This window comes from Colletotrichum paranaense (assembly GCF_030867605.1).
Source record: "Colletotrichum paranaense strain IMI 384185 chromosome Unknown Scaffold_3.1, whole genome shotgun sequence".
Classification (NCBI taxonomy): Eukaryota; Fungi; Ascomycota; class Sordariomycetes; order Glomerellales; family Glomerellaceae; genus Colletotrichum; species Colletotrichum paranaense.
Genome location: NW_026848961.1, coordinates 2,929,225 through 2,953,814, shown reverse-complemented (window position 1 = coordinate 2,953,814; position 24,590 = coordinate 2,929,225). Strand labels below are relative to the sequence as shown.

General features: G+C 50.5%; 6 protein-coding genes across 6 annotated transcripts; 3 read left to right on the top strand and 3 right to left on the bottom strand.

Annotated features, from left to right (window-relative positions):
* Positions 1-2,257: 2,257 nt before the first annotated feature.
* Positions 2,258-4,264, bottom strand: CPAR01_04567 (uncharacterized protein; the record flags this gene model as incomplete). Its single annotated transcript, XM_060488847.1, has 1 exon — positions 2,258-4,264. The coding sequence occupies one exon, from the start codon at positions 4,262-4,264 to the stop codon at positions 2,258-2,260; it is 2,007 nt and encodes a 668-aa protein (XP_060353053.1).
* A 772-nt stretch (positions 4,265-5,036) lies between these two features.
* CPAR01_04566 (uncharacterized protein) lies at positions 5,037-5,845 on the bottom strand (the record flags this gene model as incomplete). The annotated part of the gene is made up of 2 exons (XM_060488846.1): positions 5,037-5,504; positions 5,687-5,845. The coding sequence occupies 2 exons, from the start codon at positions 5,843-5,845 to the stop codon at positions 5,037-5,039; spliced, it is 627 nt and encodes a 208-aa protein (XP_060353052.1).
* Positions 5,846-8,306: 2,461 nt separating this feature from the next.
* CPAR01_04565 (uncharacterized protein) lies at positions 8,307-11,111 on the top strand (the record flags this gene model as incomplete). Its single annotated transcript, XM_060488845.1, has 1 exon — positions 8,307-11,111. The coding sequence occupies one exon, from the start codon at positions 8,307-8,309 to the stop codon at positions 11,109-11,111; it is 2,805 nt and encodes a 934-aa protein (XP_060353051.1).
* A 1,104-nt stretch (positions 11,112-12,215) lies between these two features.
* Positions 12,216-18,468, bottom strand: CPAR01_04564 (protein kinase domain-containing protein; the record flags this gene model as incomplete). The annotated part of the gene is made up of 8 exons (XM_060488844.1): positions 12,216-12,933; positions 13,032-13,410; positions 14,705-15,863; positions 15,934-16,616; positions 16,683-16,980; positions 17,035-17,320; positions 17,379-18,129; positions 18,201-18,468. 8 exons carry the CDS (start codon positions 18,466-18,468, stop codon positions 12,216-12,218), a joined length of 4,542 nt encoding a protein of 1,513 aa, XP_060353050.1.
* Positions 18,469-18,916: 448 nt separating this feature from the next.
* Positions 18,917-21,856, top strand: CPAR01_04563 (uncharacterized protein; the record flags this gene model as incomplete). Its single annotated transcript, XM_060488843.1, has 4 exons — positions 18,917-19,153; positions 19,254-20,779; positions 20,852-21,669; positions 21,726-21,856. The coding sequence occupies 4 exons, from the start codon at positions 18,917-18,919 to the stop codon at positions 21,854-21,856; spliced, it is 2,712 nt and encodes a 903-aa protein (XP_060353049.1).
* A 1,182-nt stretch (positions 21,857-23,038) lies between these two features.
* On the top strand, positions 23,039-23,893 carry CPAR01_04562 (uncharacterized protein; the record flags this gene model as incomplete). Its single annotated transcript, XM_060488842.1, has 1 exon — positions 23,039-23,893. One exon carries the CDS (start codon positions 23,039-23,041, stop codon positions 23,891-23,893), a length of 855 nt encoding a protein of 284 aa, XP_060353048.1.
* Positions 23,894-24,590: the final 697 nt, after the last annotated feature.

Sequence of the window (24,590 nt, the reverse complement as noted above, 5' to 3'; positions counted from 1 at the left end):
GACTCGGGGCCCGCACCTCCGGCCCACTCGGGATTGTGGCAACTTGGGGGACTTTGTGCCTGGACGTTGAAAGTTTGGAACACCGCACCCCTGCCCGGCTCTGGAGCCTCATCCACCACAACCACCACCATCTACGGAAACCCTTCCGCCGTTGATTCTTTGCCGGTGATGCCCGTCTTTTCAGTGTGTTCAAACTGACGTCTCATCCACATACTGGGTGTCGCATCTCACTTTAGCCTCAAAGTCATGAGGGGAACTTGAGTCCCGCTCCGGCAGCTAAGAAAATCCATCATTCGATCCCAAGCTTTCTCCCACCCCCAACTCCCTAAGCTCAAGAAGAAGAAAAAAGTCAATGGGCTGATCGGCCACCACCAAAAACCCAAAAGACGCAGAGTCACCGTACCAAAAAAAGACTACAAAGAACAGGAAAATCTGCCCGGAACGCGCCTCGTACCAAAAAAATCTTCAAGCGCGCATTACCCATCCGTACCATCTCAACCCATCAAAAAAGTCCCACACGTTGGCTAATATTTACGTGATTATATCCACTTGGCACGGGTTTTACTAATGTTGACGTCCCAGTTGGTTTGTGGAGTGGTCAATTCATGTTATTCCCAACTCCACGAGCGCAAGTCCCCCAATCTGCCCATTGCCCATCCTCTTTTGCAGGTCCCCTACCGAAACCCAAGAAAAGTCTGGAAAGATTTTCGGCCCTATTTCCCCGCGTGGTTCCTCACGATCCACGCAACGCAAGCCGATGCCGCAGCCCGCATGCCCGGGGCCGGCGCATGCAGTCAAATCTTTTACGCAAATTTGTTCGCCAACGGGGTTTCCTGGTGTCTTGCTTTTGACTCTTGCGCCCACGGATATGAGTGCTTCCCCCTTTTGCTACTCCGCTCTGGTCTGCATGGTCTGCATGCTGCATAGAACGGCTCATTTCGCCGTAATCCGCTTCATTCTAGAAGGCCGCAACCGGTTGTCTCTATTCCTTGTGTCCTCTTCCTGTTACCGCGGACCATGGAGACGCGGCCACGATTGCCTATCCCGGATCCGTAGCCTCTCGAGTCTCAAGTAGGTTTACTGTTCATCGGGGTGAGCATTCGTACTTCTGTGCATAAGTTGCATTAGATCAATAGAAACATGTGAAGGGGACTTTTGAAGGCACCAGATTGTAGCTAGGCCATCGAGAGCCTGTAATGCTCTTACTTTCCTTCGTAGCCACATGATAAACAACATAAGATTCTTCGGGGAAAAGGTACTCGGAAGGCAGCTAAACAGGACACAACGTTCCATTTCCCCGTATAACGCACATATAGTCATATACTAGTCCATACACGTGGATCTGGAGAACCGCGGAAGTCCGTCCCTCGTAGATCCCGTCTTGCCCGCCAAAGGTTCACGACGGCTCACGACGGCTCTCCCGAGTGGCCCCTTCCCTCTTTCTTCATCTTGTTCCCCTTTTTTTACCCTTTTAGGACGACGGGCTACTACTCCACGGTCTCTATCTACTAATCGTTCTCTTACTCACCCGCGGGTAACCGAGATCTGAGATCTCCTATCCGTACGCCTACTCCCTCTTTCCCCGGATCTTCTCACTTTCCCCTCCAAGCCATGTGCTAGATAGATCTTGTTTTTTCCCCTTCCCGTCCCCCGCAATCTGCAACGTTGATGAAGGGTTCGTGTCACTTTAAGAGGGGGCGGGGGGAGGGGGTTTCCCTATGATCGAGATGGCGTGCTTGTTGTTTGTGAGAAAAACTGGAGCCATCTTCTGGAGAGACAGCAAGTGTGAGTGAGTATATGTAGTGTGTGGCTGCCCAATGATGAGGTGCTTGTGTCAAAGATTTCCAACATTGGCTATGAATGACGGCTTATTTCCTACAAGTATATCATTGATGCTAGTTTTATATCAAGTTTGGACTGTCGACTGAATCGCCGAAAGCCTAACTTGTCAATGATGCTCGTCTCTATCCTCTCGAGGGTCCTTCCTCGGAGTCTCGTACATCAAATCGATACTAACAGGTTATTAGAGTCACTTCCCATGGCAACTTCGCTTTCAGGGAAACACATCGGACGACAGATATTGATGAAAGTTGATGTCTCATTCAGTCGGGAATCATACATCCCAGGTATCCGTCTAGTCTCCTCTCCCCGATCCACCCAAACTCCCTTTTTACCCTTCTTCATCCCATACACATTATAATTACGGTGTTAAGTCATATGTAACAGGTAACGGGCCATCCCGTTGGGGAGCGTTGCGTTATTTCATTGGTGTGATGATAACGACTATCCACTCAACCTTTTCCTCCGCATTCTTCAATGGTGTCCAGTGGCTGGTGAGCTTCTCCATCTTCCCTGCCTCGCTCACAAGACTGGCAAAACCCGACCTGCTGACAGGTCGTCCATGTTTCTTCGTGCTGCCGTCTGATTCGTCTTTGGATGAACGCCCGCCGAGGCCAATGAGACTGCCCTTCCGTGCGAGGTAGTTACCGCCGAGCATGATATCTAGCGTGGCCGTCTTTCCGTTTTGAATCACCCGTTCGCGCACCGTGTTCTTGAAGCTCTTCGTAATCGATGGCGAGTCCGCGAGGTCGGAAAGGACGGTAAAGATGTCTCGGTGCGTAATGCTATCGGCGAAAAGGCCGAGGCCGAGCGCCTCCAGCGCAGCGGCTGAACAAAAGGCAACACTCAGCTGAGCGGCCTTTCTCTTGTTAGGGTCTGGAGGTAGAGACGATGACCTTGGTGGGAAGGCGGAAGGTCCGTCCGTGTTTTGCAAAACAATGAATCGGCTGTAGCCAGAGTAAACAGTGTCCAGCTGAGTGGGTGCCGAAAGGTGCTCTTCCGAGCTCGAAACCGTTAGCAACTGCTCCAAGCCGAGGCCAACGCCCTGCGACGGTGACGTATTTTCCTGATTGTTGCTGTTGTGCGTCGCATGCTTTCGGAATGGTTGGAAGAGGCTTTTCTTGGGCCCTTTGTTGTGTAGACTATCCCTATTGCGGAGACTGGTCCGTCGTTCCTGTTTTCTGTCTCGGCTGCTCGTACGGCTCATGCGGCGACTGACTCGGGACTCACGACCCGAGGTCTCTTCCTTTACCTCATCTAGCGCCGGCCCAAAGTTGAGAATCCGGAGGAGGTCTTTGTAGCCACCAACGTTGTCCGACACGTTGATCTGCCCTCCGAGGTAGTATCGTAGCTTGCCGGAAGAGTCCGTGAGCGGACAGGTGAATAGAAGATTCCAGTACGGGGTGCCGTCTCTCCGGTAGTTGAGTACGAGCTCCAACGACTCCTCCTCCCGCGCGACAGTATCTCGGATGCGTTTGACGGTGTCCTGGTCCGTGAGTGACCCTTGTAAGATACGGCAGTTGCTTGAAAGAGCCTCGACTTTCGGATACCCAGTAACAGAAACGAAAGCATCTGATGCGGCGATGATGGGGTAGTCTGAGCTCAAGGCATCCGTCAAGCAGAATGACTCGGCAAGACCAGGATATTTGAAGACGCGAGTGCCGGATAGAGCCGCCGAGGTAGAGATGGCAAGCTGATGCTTCACAAATTCTGGATAGATGGACCGGGCAACTCGTTGCTCGACGCATCGTGTAGATTCTGCAAACATCGATTCGAGACCTGGGAGAACAGAATTTGTCAACTGCTTCATATCGGCATTCAATGACTTGGAGACAGTTGAAGGTAGATTTGCTGGTGTCGGCATTGATGAGGCTTGTTTCCCAAACAGTGCTAATGATTTCGCGTATTCCTGGGTCCTTAGAAGAAATTCGAGGTCCGAACCGCAGCCATGATTTTGGGCGAAATGGAAAAAACGTTGAGAGGCGGAAGCGTTGGCAAGAACCATCTGAAAGACCTCTCGGCCAAGGAAGTCTGGTATAGACAAAGTCTCTGGTTCGATCTCCATGACTGGTGGCCCGAAGCTTCGGCGCAGACTTGTTGAGACGCTGTCGAGACTGGGCCATATACCGGGCCCAAAAGTCGGGGATCTCGGGGACCCATCGGGATTGTAGTCGGTGTATCGACGGAAGGCGTCTTCGTTGGTGTGTAATGACAGGCCAGAATTGCTCCTCAGGCGCAAGGACATCTTATTCGGTCGTGAGCTTCGGGGCGTCGGGGGCGGAGAGAATCTCATGGTGGGAACGGGCAGGCAGGCCGACGATGGACTGCTTCTCAATCCTGGGCCCCGTAGACCCTTTGGGCTTTGGTTGTAGTCATCATCGTATGGCGGTGTCACGGGTGACCTTCGAGACATGGAAGAGGCCATGTTTGTAGTTCGGTTGGAAAAGGAAAAATGAGTGACGAAAAAGGAGCGTGATAAGTGACAGCCCTCTGGCAGGCTCGGCCGGACGTAGGAATATGACGGAAGGCGTCTATTACAAGGAACAAAGTAGCAGCTTTAGAAAAAGATACTCGTTAGCAACGACTACGGCCGCATGTTATGTGATGCAGAGAAACAAAGTGACTGACACCGATAACACATGCCACCACGAGTTGGAGGGGTTTCTCTGGAGATGGAAAAGACGGCCGACCTCCGGTGCTTATAGCAAACGCGCCAGTGGACGAACCCTGACTCGCACTGGGACAGTCTCTTTGGTGTTGTGCCAGGCTTGTCAAACGCCGTAGGCAATAAGATGTCTTAGCTCGACGCCACGAACTTGTGGGGGAAAGCCTGGCTTGCTAGAGCCTGGGTCTTCGGAGACAAACACACATAATGAGCTGCGTCTGCCGAGCGTTCTCCTTGGTTCATTGTCCCATGGCGCAGAGCAACGTTGAGGCCCGATATGCGACTTTGCTTGCGTCTGCAGGTGCGCATCGTCGATCACTACCATCAATGCCTGCCAGCTAGTCCATGAATGAGCTGCCGATATTGGCCTTCCGACCTCGTTGACTAGGACTGGGCTAGCTGCTGGTCTGTTGTTCCAGGCTTGACCATCAGGGGTCACCCAGGAGCAAACTGCATGTGAGTGTAAAAAAAGCAACGAGACCGTGCGTCAAAGTCGGTTGGCGACTTGATTGTGGCGGCGTCGAGAAGCTCCTTAAGCTCCTTCACACGGCGATTCTACCTCGCCTAACAGCACTGTGCTGGAGCTAAGATGGACGGGGGTTGGGTGAGGATGCCACCATGCCATCCGAAGTCTGGCGTCGACGATGAGGAGGAGAGCTGCGAAGGCGTAAGGAACAACCAAAGATGCAAAGGTTGGCCAGGAAATGTTGGCTGAATCTTGGTCCACATGGTAGACGATCTCCCGCCATTGCGTGACGACGGAGTGGCACAGGCCTATTTTGGGTCCCTCCCAGACCGCCTGGTTGGCGCCTGTCCTTGTCGGGGGTTCATGAAGGGGCACGACGCCGTTGCGACGCTTTGGCCGGTGGCGGTGGTTGGATGTCGCATGCTGCTTTTGGCAGAGTAGCGTGAGGAGGTACACGAAGGCAAGAAATGTTGTCATGCAGAAAGCGGCGGTCAGCAAAAGGCGAGAGAGAAAGCAGGGTTGGCTCTGCAGTCGCTATTGGAGGTTTCGTTAACAGTGTCCATGTCCGTACGCCAACACGGGATTGAGGAAGCCGCGCAGGCGGGAGAGATAGAGGGACATCCGTATTTTCGTTTCAGTATAAATGAAGGTCTCGGATACCATCGACGTGAATGTCGCAGATCGAATGGAACATGTCGCTCTTTAGAGCCTGGTACTGGCTCGGTGGATGGACCGTCGTTGGTGTGCCCCGCGGCATCTTCCTTGAACGGCAGACCAACGGTATCCGTGATCTCGTCGCCACACCAGCGAATGCTTCTCGTGTTTACCGGTGTGGCCCGGTGACCATCGCAGCTAATAGCGCTGGCGGGGACCATGAAGAGGAGGGGCGGGAGAAGAACTGCGGGCAGTAAAAACCGACTGTGCGTCTAGCTCACGACTAGGTGTATCAGGTATCCATCCTTGCGGGAGGCTCTAAATGGCCAATATCGAGCCGTTTTCAGGTGAAGAGCGATCGATAAGTTGATGAGTCGTCACAATTGACACGCGTGGGAGGACGAAAGAGAAGCTGGAGAAACACAAAGAGGTCTATGCTTAGCCAGAGTTTGGCGGCATTCCATCGTCTAGTCCGGGCGCCTGGATGATCAGACGGTCCTTGCATGGATAGGCGGGCTGCGAGAGGGCGGGAACGACTTCAGACGAAAGAGACTGTGGTCTGTGTGACTAAACTGGCTGATTGTGTTCCTCAGCTGCGACTCGTCGTGTGATGTGCGAGCTGGAAACACCCGGTAGAGAGATGCAGAGAACTTTGAGAAGTGGGAGGAAAGCTGAGGTGGAGAGATGGAAGGGACGAGATGCACAGTGCCCGGGCTGCTAGGTCGAGTACGTACCGTTGTTCCAAAGGGGAGTACGTACCGCCAACGCTCGTCGTTTGCGCCTCAGACACTCAGGTCATCAAGCCTCAATGGCCGCACCAAATTTCTCCCATCCAACGCTCCTCATCCACCAGCTGGCTTACTGCTCAGTTATCGACGGCCAGCCTCGAGGACACTGGTGATATCAGAACCTGCCATTACACGCCCGAGCTTCGTGCGGCAAGCTTCTCCTCCTGCCATACCCCAGGGTTCAGTTGCCAAAAGGACGTGATCGATGAACAGCTCACCGTCTACTGCCATCCATCCGCATGAGAGCCGTTGACACTGTGGGGAAACCACGCGGGAACCAGCGACATTCTGTGGGTAACAGCGTGGTGGCTGACACCCGTATGAGAAAAGGAAGCATAATCGAGCCAGGCTCTCAGCCTAGACTTGTTAGCTCTCAGATTAGACGCTGCAGGAGTATAGGTCAATCAAGCCTATGACTGATCCTACATAAACGGGGATTTGGAAAAAGTATTCAACGGGTAGTTTTGTCAATCCTCTCCTTTCCTTCCATTGCAGCATGCTTAGCCTTTTGAGAGTTGGATATTTCATATCACCATGACATATGCTAGATATTAAGTCTGCACGTGCAAATATTGCAGCTCTAGATTGAGCAAGCGAAGGTTGACCAAATTCCGGCAGTCCGCTTCAAGCCTTAGCCACGGGATCTCACAAGAACCCCAGATGTTGGCCAGATGCTCAGGCTTCCGGTCCGGTCAATCCCAATCACACTAAGAAATGCACCAGCCAACAACGACTATTCCAGTTAGCTTGAGGCTGCTGGAAGTGCTAAAATTACCTACATGACAATCGCCTGAGTGAAATGACGGCTAGGCCACGATGAGGATGAGGAATAGGCGAGATGCTACAGACGACTCAAAGGCCAGAGAGACACTCAGATGGTCGTGTTTCGCGAAGCGTTCCGGCGAAACTCAATGAACACAGCTTCAGCTTAATTTACCCGTCATAATCAAAGCTCGATTACAAGATGTGGTTCGTACCCTTAGCCTGACAAACAAGCTCCATGTGCGCAGGGGTCTCTTTATTTCTTTCTTCAGAGAAAAGCTTCATCGCTTCACACAAGGCCCGACGACGACATTATCATAGGTCCAAAGTATGGTTTCACCTTGCATCTTATTCAAGAGTTCCCAAATTTCATCATGCCCTTCTGGTACCTGGTCCTTTCAAAGCAGACAGTCCAAGGAGTGGGACTCCGTTGGCAAGCGTGAGGTCATTCCAGAGGAAGTTTTGAGAGTCACACTTTGTACCTCTACAGGCAAAGCTCAAGTGAGCTAGAGCAGAAACGAGCTCCCGGAAAGTGGGTATCGGCTGAGAGGTTGAAATACTATTTGCCCCTGCCGACAGAGGCTGTCACGGAATCGCACTTGATGCTCGTTGAGCATGGTCTCTATTCAAATTATTGTTTTTGATAACTGGCGACGTGTGGATTCCGGCCTCGGGAGTTTTAGGTGAAAGGCGGCACTATTGAGGTTCTGATTCCGTAGCTGGGGCAAACAATACCCATCGCTGGTTGGGAAAAAGGTGCACGGCGAGAGGGTTCCAGATTCGTGATCTCAATGTCATCGTGGATTATGTAAGCAATATGCATGACTAAGGAAGGTCGCCCCGATGGCCCAGCGGCGGCCGCTATAGAGACTTTCCTACGGGCGCTAAATCGCTAAAACGGACTTCAACGGCGCTGGAGGCAACAGCATTGGCCAGGCGGCAACGGACCCGCCTTGCAGAGCTTGCGACACGCTGTGACACCTCATTGTCGACATCGGCCGAGATTTGACGTTACACCTACAACTACAGCCGCAACTCAATCATCATCATCACCTGCTCTTCTCCCTCCAAACCCCAGAGAAGGCGAAGAACACCTATCGTACATGCGTACGATACAACTACACTCGCTACGATGCCTCTCAACCATCGGCTTGGACAGGCTCTCACAGAGGCTCGATCCAAAGCTCGATCAGTATACCATCTACTGCGTGACCGCGGCGTCAACGACGAGGCACGCGTAGCTGTCAGAAAACTTCTTGGTACTCTCCATAGCCTTTGGTTATTGTTTGAAGACTTCGCAGAACAAGGCACTTCGCCAGCGTGCCCAGATCACACCCTTTTTGACGACTTGAGCGATCTTCTTGATAACCCCAGCCTCGCGTGGTCAGCAAGCTCGGCAAGACCAAGAAGCGAGGCTCCTTCTCTCTCAGCGTTTACCTCGAGTATCTACAGAATTCAGTGTCAGCTCGATTCTCTTGTGCGTTGCGACTCTTGGGCCGCCTTGCTCGTGCGCCTGTCGACGGACGAATACCGCAAAGACGTTCTCAGCCAACACCTGGATCATACAGTCGAATTCACACCCAAATCCACAGAGATCGATAGCGACAGGTGTATTGCCATACTTCTGAATGCCGAGTTTGACAAACAATTGACTGAATGCTTTATACACCGGCAATACGTTGCTGAGAGAGACATCAAGTGCCCCGAATATGGTGCGGCAGCAAAGCTTCTACCCGATTTGGCCCGCCAACGATACACCGATTACAAGACACCTCTGCATGTGCTTTTTCACTCAAGGAAGTCGTCGCACTTTCTTCAATGGCTATTGGAATACGCCAGGCAGGAATGGCCGGAGCAGTTCAACCTTAGCTCCGGTGCCCTCTCGATGACACCTCTGAATCTGCTGATGTCGAGACTCGAGGATGACTCGGTCACTCCTTTCCACGTTGCTGCGTCATTGGGGCTTCCACGGCTCTGCGAGCAACTTTTGTTGTGGGGAGTGGACGTCAATAAGCCGAGCTCTATGGGCACCCCTCTTTACTGTGCATTGCTCGGTCCAACGGCCCTGTTAGGACGCTCTGCAGACCCCTCACAACTAGTGTCTGACTGCAAGCCTACCGATTCTCAGGAGGAGACTATAAAAGTCCTCTTGGATTCAGGAGCTTCGTGTACTGTGGAAACAGCTGGCCCTTGCCAAGACGAAAAATTCTCACTGGCAACATTGGCATTCCTCATTTGCCAGGCGATCCGTGCTCCTAAGATCCTACTTCAACTTCTCAAGTTGGGCATTAGCCTTGATCTGAGATTCGTACAGCTCTTTCATGGGAAAGATTCTCTTCTACAATACTGGCCATCGCCTCTCAAGCCACCGACGCGCTCGTTTTTGGAGGGAATGCTTCCCGCGATCCTTGACAGAGCAATTCCCGAATATGACAGCTACAATGATATATCGCTATTGGCCACAGGTATCTATGAGATCCTAGACCACTTTGATTTGGCTCGTCCTTCTAGTATTGCCAGGTCTCGACCTCTTGACGTCTCCGACACCCTGTATGTTGAACTAGTCCGAGAAGCAGTCCAAGATGGCGAGACGGCAGTTGTGAGAAGGCTTATCTTGGATCCTCGTTGGAATCCAAATGCTTTGATGGCGCCCCAGAGAGTACTATCAAGCGCATCATCAGAAGATGAATTTGCTATGGAGGAGCCTCGAGATGGAACCACAATCCTACACTACGCGGCGGAGACCGACGAAATAGCTCTACTGGCTGCTATCTTGACATCGGGAGAAGATGTCAATGTCCATGTTCGCAACCATAAAGACCAGACACCCCTGATGTTGTCAGAGTCGCCCGAGGTATTTAGGCTTCTTTTGGACCATGGAGCAAGAACCACAGACACCGATGAAAGTGGACGTAACGTTTGGCACTTCGCAGCCGCCAATTCAGACATCGAGCTACTGGACTGCCTTCAAGAGTACGACAAGCACAAAGACCACAACCTGAGGGCTGTAATGAATGACGGCCAGACCCCCATTGCCGAAGCCGTCCTCTATCCCTTCAGCTCCATGAGGAAAGGGCAAAAAATAACGCCCGCAGCATTAAAGGGGGCGATTCACATGCTTAAAATTTGCAGGCCAGATCTCGCCTACCTCAAAAGCCCGGAACCTCTCGTTCTTCTGGCTGTCGAATGTGGCTCGGCGGACCTACTCCGCAGCTTGATTGACTTCGGCGCGGACCCCTTCGAAGTCGATGGAGAATCTCGGAATGCCCTGCACTATCTCAACGTGTCGGCTACAAATCTTCTGATCGATATTCTTCTCAACTTGGATTTCGAGACCATCCTAAATCCCCAAGGAACGTCTCCGGCGGAAACAATCTTCCAGGTTTTCAATGACAGGGCCCTATTTGGTCCCACATTCGCCACTCATCCCGCCAGCTTTTGCACTCTAGATGCTGACGTATACAGCCGCCTGCTTGACTACAAGAATATTCTCACCAGCCGCGATGATGCCGGTATGGGGCTGTGGGAGCGGTTTTGTCGCAACGTCTTTGCAACAGATGCTCCCAGATGGCCAGCAGAACTGACTAACTCTGCGCAATCATCACTGCAAATTGCTGTGGAATGCTTGATCAAGAAAGGAGCCTTGGCCAAGTACGAAGAGGAACGTGGACGGTGCGGTATCATTCCAATCTTCTCGAGGTGGACAGAGATTTCTGGCACCAAAGGACGGTTGCCCAAATGGCTGGGATCAATACTATTGCCAATTCTCGAAGTCACGACGAAAATAGACGAAGTGAGAGAATCGCCAGGTGTGGTAGAATTCATCACACGGGCCACTGAGCTGGAAAATCACGAAATTGCCCAACACTATTTGAACACGGGGGATCATGAAACGGCCCAACACTATTTGGATTTAGGGGATATGGTTCCCGAGTGATGCCATGCTCAGGAAATAGCTCAGGTGTTCCCTGACATTGTGCGAAGCCAAAGCAGGACCGAGGAGGCTTCGGACCACTCTAGGAGTAGGAGGAAATAGTCAGAGCGGTGGTCAGAATGTAGGACACGAACTTTCAGGGATTAAAGCCCGTATGGGGCAGTTTTGGCTTTTGGAAAGTCTGGACTGGATCTTGAAGTTTCTGCATTTTGTGCGATGGCAATGGCAGGGACGAGCGGTGAGGACTGCGGTCCTCGGCGTGGACGAAGAGGGCAACGAGCTCTTCAAAGACGGCGATCCATCATCTGGAGGATGAGCATTAGCGTAACATGCATAGCCGAGCGTCTCTCTTGCCATACCTTGTTTTCAATACCAAGATGGTTTCAACAACAGCCGTACTCTTCGAGTAAGCTGCGCGAAGGCAGACAACTGTGAGACTGGCGACAGAACAGGGCTCCCCTGATGGGATACCTGGTTTTTGCCGCCTTCCATTCTTTCCCAAATCATAGTGCGGTGAACATATATGGCTAGAACTGCTTCCTTCATCGCCATCTTCCCCCAAGGTAGGGTAGCCGGCATCGCGATGGTCAGAACGGCAGTGGGCAGCTCTCGCGGATATACCTGTGCCTGAATTCAACAAACAACAAGGCGAAGACGAGAAAAATGGAGTTCACCCCCGATGTGGCTACATCTCTTGGCGATTGTCATGGTGCTCATGCTGGGATTCAAACTCGGGTACTCTCGCTAAAACTGTCGTCGAGTAGGCTGGTTGGCGTAAATCTGATTGTCGACCATTAACCGTTCCACCACCCAGACAGTTTGCCTTGACCAACCGGCCTAGGAAGGCGTCTGCTGTGCTGGTGAAGAGAATTGGATTGAGGGGCGGAATATAGGTTCGTGGCTTGTTTTCGTGGGTGTATACTGGATGAATAAGGATGCGTGGGAGAGTGCATGATTCATCGCTGAGATGAAATTTTCAAGCAGCATCGCCGTCATTACGATCAGTCAACAGAAACAAAGCATCGAAGCCCGGTTTAGCAGAGGTACACCTCTAGCCATGCGCTAAAAGATAGAAGACATGTTGCTATTAGTTGCTTTACCCTAAGATCACCTAAGAATACCGCTCTGACTTCCCTTGTTGAATGCAATCTGCTCTCCTCTGACCTCCGCAACGCCAACTCTTTCATATATCTCGCAGAGCCCGTCAACAGCAACAGAGTGCACGACTATTATGTAATGTGACTGTTGAGGGTCGCCTTGTAAATCCTTTCTCCTCGCCACAATGACACATCTGAGGTTCGAGAGCTTCCTGTCTGGATTGTCGAGCTCCAGCTTGAGGCTATCACAGCCCCGAAAGTCCCATACAGGCCCCTTGATCTCACATACCCCCTCTTTCTCGCCCCTCTCCTTCATGCTCTGAGGTGACCAAGTCCTAAACGGCGAGATTATGTCCGCCTCCCAAGAATACTTGTTGAAGGGAACATTCAAGTATTTGATCTCGCCGTCATAAGCCATCCATGACCATGATGGAACATAAACTCCTCTAAGCAGTTCCGACTCGATACGATTCAGAGACCGGCTGGCCTTTTTCCACAGTAGACATTGATGCAAGAAAGTATCGAAAACTCCATGAGAGCCGACAGTTCTGAAAGTGCGGATGAGACGTGCTTCAAGCCCGCGGATGGCAACTGGCCTATCACCAATGGAGCTGAGTGCCAACCCCGAGTACTTCTGGTAGAGATCCTGGTAAAGCTCAATCTTCATTCCGCGAACGTAGGTGTCAATGGAGTGTGAAAAGTCCGAGTTCAGGAACGAGGCCTTGCGGCTGATACATCGAAAAGTCAGTCAAGAGAGTCTAGCTGAAAACATTGGCAGACCCGTCCAGACTCACTTTCTCATTTTCGTCATTGTTTCACACCTTACGCCTCTTCCACATTCCCAGTACGTCTGCTTTTCCGAGAAATAGATTGTGCGGCGGACAGAGCTCGTTCTTGAAGAATCCAAGCCCGCTTGTTCAACTCCCCCTGTTCTACATCACGCCCAAAGTCATCGATAGATTCGCAGATGTAGTAGGAGCCCCTGTTGGATGCTAACGTAAGACATTGTCGCCATGGTCGAGGTTTCAAGAAGCCGTCCTCGGTACCGCTTGCGCAGCTAGCTGCAAAAGTTGCATAGGCCGAGCTGTACACCTGTTCCATGAGAAGAGACTCCATCTTCCAGTCTTCAGGGTCATCCTGAACTATGTAAAGCGCATCGATCCAGAGGTACCCAATACCGAGGTTTCGTGTGACGTTGATAGCATCTTGGAATGTTTGGGGAGCTCCGTCAACTTAATCCCCTCTTTGAAGCTTTCAAGATTCTCTTTCAAGGTGCAAAATTTCCTGTGTTGGTCCGGAGACCCCCATGGATGCGATAGGGCAAGATATTTTCCTGATCTCGTTTGCCCACGGTCTGCGCAAAGCAAGCGGCAATGTTCGGCTCCCTTGGATCCGACGTCAATGACTCTGGTTGGAAGGAAGGTGGTGTCGGATACTGGGATACAGTCATGCGTACCGTCGCAGACCCTTATCCACGTCGATAATGCTGCGATATGTGCTTGACTACCGGCAGCCGGAAGCACTGGCATCCCCATCTGTGCACCAAAAAAGGGTTTTCCTTACATACAGAGTCAGCACGAGATAAATGGATGGAACTAATGTCGTTCTTACCTGGCAAGCTGTACAAGACTGCAACTGGCCGTCCAGGCTTCACACTTGATGTCAAATAGCTGCTGAACTTTTCAAACCGAATCTCCCCATAGCTCTTGGATATCATGGATTCAAGTGAAAAGAACTGGAGACGACAGAGGTCACAGACTTCCAAATTGTTTGCCAGTGCTCCGAGGTTATCAGAAAAAGAGAATCTTTGTGACCAGAGCCGCTGTTGGAGGTCTTTACATCGAGGACAAAGGGTGCTAGTTATATTTCTTAGTGGAAGCTGACGAGAAATTTCGATCTCCTTCGACAGCGCTTGTGCTGTGTTGACATCTGGGCTACACTCCCACTCATCATCAAGCTAAGAAACCATTACTGGTCAAGATTTGTAGCTCTTCTCGAAATAGCAAGAAGCTTACCGGCTAGACAGAGTTGCATTGTCAGGACATAAAAGCCAGGCCGCCAGACATCAGATTTGTAGGTAAATCTTTCAACCTTGAGGGTCAAGACATATCGTCTGCTCATCAGTGACTATTAGTGAAGGTCACATCTTGGTGGTGGCTGAAAACGTACCAACTAGATGAGATGTTAGCTCTCCACATCGATATTTGAAGGTTATTAGAGCATAACCAATACCATCTATGCCGTGTAAGGAAGTGGTTAGCCAAGATCACGCAGACTTATACCACTCGAGGCAGACGTACGTACTGTCGATATCAGTGTCCAATATTGCATAAGGTGGGATGCGGGACTTTTACATCGTCAGGATGGCCCAGGCCACTATCATCTGCACCCGCCAAGCCATCATCAATGGCTACCAAGGAACTGTTTATTAGAGGAGAACGAGATCCTAGGGAATTTACTCTTCACCTCATGCATTAACGCCGCGTCGACCCCTTATACCTAATTGAGGAATATTCAAGGTACCTCCGCGTTGCCCCAGTCCTCCTGGAGAGCTCGCTTGCCAATTCATCCAAGCAATTCTGGGCGGTTTCCCTGAAGCATCTTTCACGATGCCAGCCAGTGTTTCGTACATTTCAATAGAAGTCGCTCGATAACGAAGGTCGTCGGCGGTATCGCCTTGTAAGCTGCTGTTGGCGTCCGATCGAACAATGCTCGGGGTATCTGGGCCATCTGTCGCATGTAGAGTGGCGCTGCCTTGGGCACTGTCGCTTCCAGACGACTCTTTCCTCATCAGCTTGCTTACCTCTATGACTAGCAATCGTGTGCAAATGAGATCCAGCAACTTTCGAATTGCAGTGTTCGGCGGGCATCTTGGGTCCCTTCTGATCCAATCCATCCACTTCTGAACACCAGGTTTAATGCTAGCCGCTCCGGTCACACCAGATCCATGTACATCGAAGAATTGCCGTGTTCTGTTCACGGGATGCGTTATGTCATCCCCAAATCGAAGCAGTTCGGCTTTTCCATAAAGAAGCCAAATCAGGAACTCGAAGTAGATACAGCCGATGGACCAGACGTCATAACGTCGCGACCGTGGTAGTTTCTTAGTTAGCAGCAGTACGGCTTCAGGTGGCTCGTACATAACCGTTCCATTCATCGTGCGTGTAGCTTCGTTACGCATCTCCGTCGCTAAGATGTGAACTTTAGCCAGACCAACATCCGCAATGACGAGAAACGGCTGAGAAAACGGGTCGGAGCTCCTGGTGTTCTCAAAGCAAAGAATATTCTCTGGCTTCAGGTCCCCATGTCGACACGCGGAGTCCTTTGTCGAATGAAGCTTGTTAATCGCACTAGCCAGGCCACAGAGTTGATCAAGAGCCCAGCCAACAAAATCTGCATCTAGCTTACGAGGAGGTTCTCTTCCCCAGTAGTCTCGGAGGTTACCACCTCCGGCCCACGGGAAAATAATAAAGTACCGATCACCCCTTTTGTAGTAAGCGATTGCCTTGATGAGGTGCGGATGCTTCATTTCACGGATCATTTCTAGAACTCCTGCCTCAGCCTCGGCTGCGGCATGGTACTCTGCATCATTCATGCTGACATTTCTCAGCTCTTTCACTGCTACAATGGGATGTCCATTTGTGTCGACTGACAGGCGCTGTATCATGTAAGTGTCGCATCCATGAAGCCCTGGGCAATGCGTTGGTCGTGGGTTTGTGTGCGCTTACAAGTTTTGAGCTCTTCTCGAAATGAGACTGGTGAATAGACCACTTTCCCACCGTGCTGAAGTGACTTTCTCTGTGTCCACCAGGTTGCTCTAAGAACGGCATTCGGTGTTCCTTTCGGAAGGAGTATCTGAATTGATGTTCGTTGAAGACCGGTGCAAGAAATTGCCATTGGTTGTCACAAAAGAGATACGGCGAAATAACGAATGCCCAAAACTTGTCGGCAAAAACCCTCTTGGTGATCTCAGAATGGCCAGGTTCAGCGGATCGGGTTTTCACTTGCCTGCCTTTATCGATGAAGAGAGGTAGAATAGAGTCGACAAAATTGTGCTCGTAGAACAAGTCAATCCGTTCCGGGCGACTAAGGCAGGCAAGAACCGCGAAAACTCTCCTGGCCCCGGGCTTTCCACAAACGAAGGAGGCGATCTTTGATATCGTCTCTGGAGATTTGTTCGTTTGATCTGTTAGGGTGTCTTTGACCAACTGCGTAGTTACCTTCTCTTCCAAGAAGGAGTACGGAAGAAAGGTGTTGCCTCCGCATGTTCCTGCAGGAAGCTGTCTCGAGACTAATTGGCCCTGAAAGTTAGCTCCGTCGGGAATTCTGGAATCATGAAGGTGGCTCGAGCCTATGTCAGGCTCAGCGCTGGACGGTGTCATTTCTAGCACGGGTTCCGGATCCCAAGGAACTGCCCAACGTCATCAGCAGAAGGTACTATCGAAAATGTCTAGGCAGGAGGTTGTGGAAAGCTTACCTTCCGGGTTTTGGTCCTGAAAAACCAAGTCTGGCATTCCTTCAGCATCAATTCTACTGTCTTCTGAGCCAGGGGAATCCCCCCACTGATTGCTACTTTCCGCTTTCGAGCTCACGGCGAAGTAATCAGCGGCAAGGTGCTCCGATTGAATGCCAAGATATTCACGCTCTTTGCTCGCCATGTCTGGCCACGGCACTGAATACAAAGCAAATGAGTGAATATGTTCTGCAACATGACTTAACATAGCTTCAGGGTCGACTTCAGGATCGCCTGCTGAGCTTTCGGGACATAAGGGACACTAAGGGCGTTAAAACTTTTATTTCACTAGAACGAGAGGCCCATGTTTGCTTACTTGTTCAAGATGTAGCGGCGCGTTAGATGCTGACATTGAAACAACTGCCTCGATCTGGTCTGCGGAGATGTCATTGGCGTGCTCTCTCAGAAGATGTTCAACGTAAAGTTGCTCAACGTCGAATCTCTTGGGCTCAAGACACGCCGAGCATAGCCAATATTGCCACTGATTGTGTTCTTCTGACATGTGCTTCAGCCACTCTTTTCGTGTGTCGTAGAGCTTCTCAGGACGTTCACAAGAACTCAAAACGCAGGTGTAAGGCATTATATCCTGCGTCAAATGCTTCCTGGATGTCAGTCAGTCAAGTGAGTCCCATGAATATGCCAATGCGAGTAACGACTTACTTCCAACGTAGGCCCATTCCTGTAGCAAGCGGCAAAGTCTGGAGACAGCATGGACAACGAAATATTTCTTGGCCTTCTTTGACTTTAGGTGGCTTGGGATAAACAACCTTTGAACTGATAGAGGAAGGCGCAGTCATTGAAGCTTGGCTTGTCAAGGCGAGATTGATGGGATTCTGAATCGCAGTAGGCACAGAACTTGCAGCAATTGTAGCAGCAGCAAAATGAGAAAGTATGTGCGGTGACTGTGCCGCGCCTTCGGTCGTCGGTAAGTTGACGGCGTTGCCTACTTCCTGGCAGGTGCTGGGCTGACGTATTTGCAAACCCCTTACTTGTCTTTCATCGGTCGTGAAGTCATCACGCTCTTTCCCACGCTTTACACCTCGTCTCCTCGCGAAAAGGAAGCGATGACGCCTTCTTGTGTTAGACTCTATCAGCCTTTTTTGGACCTCGTTAAGTCGGTATGATGCATATTCGGGGTATCTTGTTGAGCCATTTTCTCGCTCTGACTTCGTAGCCCAGACGCTAATTAGGAAGCCGAGATGATCCCTCAGTTCATCATAGATATCTGATACATAAGAGCCGTCTGCTCTATCACGGTGAGCCTGAGCGCCGGAACGTCGGATCGCGATCGAAATTCGAACAAGCTTTGTAATGATTGCTTCGGTGTCGGCGAATATTTCGGTCAAGGCCGGCTCTTTCTCGTCACTGGAGCTATCGGCATATTTATCGTCCACATAATCACTGTGACCAACTACTCAGAAGTTAGCAAGTGGAATAGAAAACCAGTGGAGATTGTTCAGGCTCAGGCATAGCCGTAGGTACCTGTCTGTAGACACCGGCGTGTCAATGCCTCAAGAAGCCCCAAAAGATCTATTAGAACACTCCGAACAGTTTCCTTCTCGGAGAGTTGTTCGTCAAGTGAAGCATGTGCTCTGGCGAGTGCGCCTGAGCCAGCTGCCCAAAGGTTGAAATCAGCTAGTCGTTTCCTTGCCCACTCATCCGTCATTAGCGCTGGCTGAGCAACACACTCTTGCAATCGCTCGCGACAACTCAGACTAGCCTCATAGATGGAGCTATATGCTAAGGCCATTGCTTCAGCTCATATTCTAGCCACAGCGCGCGACCATATGCACTGATGCGAATGAGGTTTGGTGTATCGACGAGAGTTGAATGTCGCCTTGTTGGTTTTGTCAGCTGACATGGGACAGAAAGAACCCCTCCCCCTCCCCCTCTTCTGACTGCAAGATGTTGCAATTGGCTCTCTCAACACGGCGTCTCGTTCTCCCGGGACAGCATTCAATCAATCTGTAGGCAACCTAACCAGACTGACCTATCAACATCATCTTTCGCCGCAAGAATCATCTTAGTCAGATTCATCACTAGGTCCTGCCCGCCAATACCCACACCAGCAATTTTCCCGAATTGCATCTGATCAGGCTGGCTCGGTTTGGACCCCTCAACCGTCCAGTGCGCACTTTCATCGATCGGAAGCGATTATCGCTGCCACAGCTGGCTTGCTTTTTGACCAGCTACCTCAGATGTCGACTATTCCAGAGTACCCAGGGGTTCAGCTCGTTCAGCAGTCGTTCCCAAGGGTCTCGGCTCTATTGGTGAAGTATGCCAGTCGGAAGATCAACACTAAGCTGGCAGCGCTGGGGGCTCATCTATGCGCCTTCGCGGAGGAGACGTCTTCCTTTTCTGACGGCATCAAGAGAGCCCTGGAGAGAGATCGGAGAATCGACAGGCTCTTGTCTCAAGTCGAGCAAGTTATCTGTGTAAGTTCATCTCATCATTCTTCACGCGTTCCGCATTAAACCTACCTTTGATGAGCTCTCCGAACATTTGATCTAAATTCTCAGACTGACACGATGATAGTTCCAAGACACATCTGTACAAACGATCGCCAAGTATCCTACGCTTCGAAAGGTTGCTGCTGCGCAGTCTTTCGTAGAAGACACAGAAGCTGGCGGTGTATCCGGCCTTTTTGGCCTTGATACCTTCTTCTGGGGAGACAATAGCCAGGCAAGTTCATCGCTCGCGACAAACATCAAGAAAGCAGTCTCAAAGCGAAGGATTGATTACGACTCACTTTTCGAAATTTTGGACCTGTGTTCCGAGATAACAGCAAAAGATGACCTGGTTGAATCGACTGATCTTGACGCAAATTCGAGATATGAGGATGTATCAGATTATACCAAACGTGCAAAAGAAGTTCGAAAGATTCTCGCCAACCACGCACTATGCAGTTGCACAGATGCAGAAAACCCAGCAAACACCAGACACCGGGCACGGCTGAGACTGAAGCCCGTTTACTCGGCAGATGATCACCATCAGCTGCGGTTCGATATGCTATTTTCTGCCACCCTAAACCCTCTCCAAGGAGGGACATTGAATTGGCAGGAGGTTCAAATTCTATTGTCTACCAGGAAAGCTAGCAAGGGCAAGACAATACATTTCGCAGGAGACCCCGTACCTCAGAGACAGGGAGCTGAAGAACACCATGGCCAAATGAGCATACAAGACTCTAAGATCGTTGACAGCCTCTGTGAGCTCATTATCGGCGACTATGGGTCTGTGTTGTATTTCAAGGTAATTCAAGAGCGGCTAACGGTCTTACTGGATCCACCAGGGCCGAGCCATCTGGGGAACTCATTTGCAGCACAAGTCGGACTGCGTCTTGGAGATATCCTGGAAAGGTTCGACATGAGGTACGGAATGAGGCCAGTACTTGCGTACACGATAGCCAAGGCAGTATGGCTCCACTATGATTCGGACTGGATGAGCGTAGCGACAAGCAGTGACGACATTTTCTTCATGGGGGAGGAAGACGACGGAGACACCAACTACTTCTGCAAGCCTTATCTCTCGACGGATATTCATACAGAATTTCAGCAGCGAGAGCCGGAATGTCGACAGGTCATCGGCATGATGCACCGTTATCCTCGCGTTCTGGCTCTCGGAATAGTCCTTGTTGAGATCGCAACAAGGCAGCATATCTATTTCGAGAGCCATCCGAGTACTTGGACGCCCAAATACGCGAACGAAGTACTCACAACATTGCGAAAGTCATTACAGAACGAGAGTTTTCAAGAAGATTGCCATTTCCCTCGTTACAAGCTAGCTGCTGCGAAGTGTCTGGACCCGATATTGTTCAAGAACGCGCCCTTCAATCCAGGGAGACCCGAAGAGAATCTTGAAGCGAGGCGCACAATACTACACGATGAAATTGTGGAGCCTTTGAGGAAGTTGATTGAGGGAACAGGCTGGGATGCCGAGTTTGACGAAATGGAACGAACGGCAATGGTTCCGAGGCACCGTGAACGTGAGCCATTGAAACATCTACCCGCAAATAGAGTCCCGAAAGCAGGCAGCGAAATGAACCCGCTGTCTTCCTTGGAAAGGTCAGTATATACTTCCTGTAGGACACAGTTGAGACCTCGTGACCGCCTTCAGATGCTGACGGACGCCTAAAGCTACAAGAAAAGCCGTTGGATTGAACAGGTATCTCAGCTTAACCACATGGTAAGAAAAGACAAAAAGCAAGGCACGAAGAGCAGCCGCATCAAGCTTGCCATTCTGGACACTGGATATGACACCAACGCGCCGACCTTTGACATTCCGAGCAGGTCAAAGAACATTACGTGGCACGACTTCGTATCAAATTCGATCCATCCTGTAGACACTGACGGCCACGGAACGCACCTTCTGACACTACTTTTAAAGCTGGAGGTCCAGGCTGACATCTTTGTTGCTCGCATCACTGAGAACAGCCAGTCTCTCAAAACGGCCGAAATAAACGTCGCCCAAGCAATCCACAAAGCGGCCCATGAATGGGACGTTGACTTCATTTCACTGTCATTTGGCTTTCCGCACCACGTTAAGGGTATACGAGACGCCATAAATGACGCAGTTCATCACAAAGACGGAGCGATCACAATTCTAGCGGCTGCCAACAACGACGGCTTTAACAGCTGGGAGATGTTCCCAGCAAACCTTGGTGACAAAGTCATATCGATTCGTGGCACAAACGAGGATGGGGCCTTCGACCCTAGATTTAACCCTCCAATGAGCTCGAGCGAGTCTGTATTCGGGACCCTTGGTGTCGACGTGCATTCAGATTGGATTGGTCATGAGCTAAGCCGTTCAATGTCCGGCTGCTCCGTCGCAACTCCAATTGCATTGTCAATTGCAGTGATGGTTCTTAAGTACGCATCAAACCGGACAGATCATTTCAGCCCGCAGGACTTGAGGTTACTTAAAACTCGAAGAGGCATCTTTGAGTTGTTCAAGGGTATCTCCATGACCCCTATGATCCAGTCACTAAGTCATGGTCTAACGTCTTACCAGAGATTAGCATTCCAGCTGGAAATGAGCGACATTACCTGTCTCCCTTCGAGCTTTTTAAGCTGCGTGAGGACGTTCGCCTAGCACGGTTGAAATCGGCTCTGGGTAGACATCCAGAAAGATTGGGAGCTTAGTTTGTCACATTATGCTGTTGACACCGTATTGAGCTGGTATCGGAGAAGACACAACACAGTTCTATGAATACAAAAAACTGTTTCGCAGTAATCAACATGTACCATTTCAGCGCGTTCGCTGAATCTTCTGGTCTCCAGCAACGGCATCTTCACATACACAGCCGATATTAACAGTGAACATAACAGTACCGATGAGATACAGTTCTTTCAGAAGGCTGCGATGGCCACGTTTCAGTCCTAAAACCGAAGTACATGTATCTCTTAGCGCCCAGGGATCCCTCAGTCACGCCTAGCAACGTATCAGAAGGCGTACACCTCGTACACAACAAGGGGCCTAATTCCTCGTCAGGTGCGCTACCTTATCTGAGGGTCTAAGATATCAGCGTTGCTTTCCTTCACACATTTCTCAAAGCCATCAATTCGCATACTCTACCTGCTGTACTGCGCATGGCAACTGATAATTGGGAGGTTTCGATCGTTGCACCACTTTGACCCGAAAGTGGGACTTCTGCTTTCTCGAGAGATGCTGTAGTAATTACTCAAGACGCATCCCGTTGGTTGTAATGGGACCGACCTCGAAAGTTTTGGAGCATTTGACTAGCTTGTCCCAATGCAGACAGGGCGTTTAGTCTGAACTCGGCCTCGGTGTGACCGCTGGTCTGGAGTTTAGGAAGCCTGAAATCAATCCCTGACTTATGTCCGATGTCCTCTTTTGCCCCAGTACAAAGATACATCCAGATATCGTTTCCATCGGAAAGGTTCAGCCAAAGAGTCGGCACATACTACCCAGAATCTGAATCAAATTAACGGCCCATTCAATTATCTTTAAAAATCCATGCGCCATGCTATCGCCGAGTAATTTCAGTTTAATGAGTACTGTTTGATGTCGTGAATACTGTGCTTCAACGCAGCTGATTGATGCCTAATGTGAAGACTGAAGCCATCTTCAAGAGGATCATCTCTCGAGGCAGAGAACGTGAGTGGGCGGCACAGCAAGTGCGGGGAACATGTTGCCAAAGGCCAATGGGACTGTCTATCTCACATCAAAACCAAAGCGCCTCGGATTTCGATTATGAGTCACGACTTGGCTCGAAACCGCCTTGACCAAAATATCGTCAGTTGCTCTTATCATCCAACCATCTTTCATCGTGGTTTGATTCTGAGAAGAATCCACAAAGTACAATGGCGGCAAAGACGTACTTCCTCGCTCCGAACTTTGATTTCCCTCCCGGCAGTTCCATCCTCCTAGGCAGCCTGATCTCAGATCCCCTGACCCCTCACCGTTCGCTGGCGCAGCTCGAGAAATGGCCTGATGTCACAACAATTGTCGACAAGGAGGCCGTCATCTCTCGAGGTAAAGGGAACGGGGCCAATGTCTCGCTAGGCGCCCAGATGCTTGGAGCTATAGGCGCCAAAATCGGCGGCGGTGTTGAGAAGAGCCGAGCGACGGAGTACAGAATGTCTGCGCTCAAGACAGAGTTCTTCACTCGCGACCCAGGGGAAGATGAGATCAAGAAGCTCATCGCTGAATGTCCCAGAGCGCGAAAGGTACTCATCGACGCGCCCATTTGGCGGCCTGGGAAGCTTTTTATCATCACCGGTTTGAAGATTGCTGAGGAGTTCTCAATGTCAAGCACTACGACTGGCCGACGTGAAGGTGACGTGGAGGGTACGGCGCCTGTTCTCGCTGCTGCAGGACTCAATGTTGAGGCGGGCATTGGAAGCTTTTTCGAGAGCAGTGAGGGCATGAGCCTCGAGGCGGTAGGCGATAGAATACTGGCATATCGCCTGGTAAAGATCAGTTTGAAAGGGCTGAAGAGAAAGGAACTCGAAATCGACGAATATCGATCCAATGACATTGGAAAGATGCTGGGTCACAGGGAAGATGAGATAGATGAGCAGTCTCTTACTAGCATCGAAGTTGCCGACGCCCTGGAAGATGATTTGGATAGTGATGACGATGATGAAATGGACGCTGTTGAGGTAATCACCGAAGTAGACTCTGATGAAGGTCATTTGCGTGTGGTTTCTGCCTAAATAATGACTTTGAAGGTAGATGTGGATCGTTCAATGCTGGAAGTCACATAATTTGTAATTCATAGAAGCTCCAAGATCCCGAACCTAGAGTTACCTCAGTGAGATGAAAATCAAACTAAACCTCGCAGCAGAAATGTGAGTTTGAATACCAAAGGAATAGTTGATAAGGCGGATCTGATGATGAATAGTGGAGTTAGAGCAGTTTCGGCGGGGACGGACGTCTTTTGGCATTGGGATTCGCCGCTCGGTTAATCAAAGTAGGGCGGAAACACAACTAGCAACCGTACTGTGTACGGGCTCGTCGCTTGCTTGATCGAGACTATGGCTTAATCTCTCTAATTAAGTTCATTTCTCGTTGAAACATTGCTGCAATACCTCACGCTTCTGCAGGTCTCTGTCTCGTCTGATTTTTCGAGATCAATGTTGCCAGGCTCGAGTTTCCCATTTTCAGTCCTGTGTAAAGATCAAAGTTGATGAATAATAAGACATCCGGACCACCGCTGAAAAGTAATCTCATCTGGATACAAAATAAACATCCCATCGCACCTAAGACTCTGGTTCGCAGCATATCGACGTAAAACCTCGTACCTTACTCGGAACAGTGATTGGAAAACTCTTTCCTGACAGCTCTGCTTCCGTGCAAGGGTTCCTCGACTTCACGCAATCTCTCCATAACTTTGGCCAACACCGATATTGC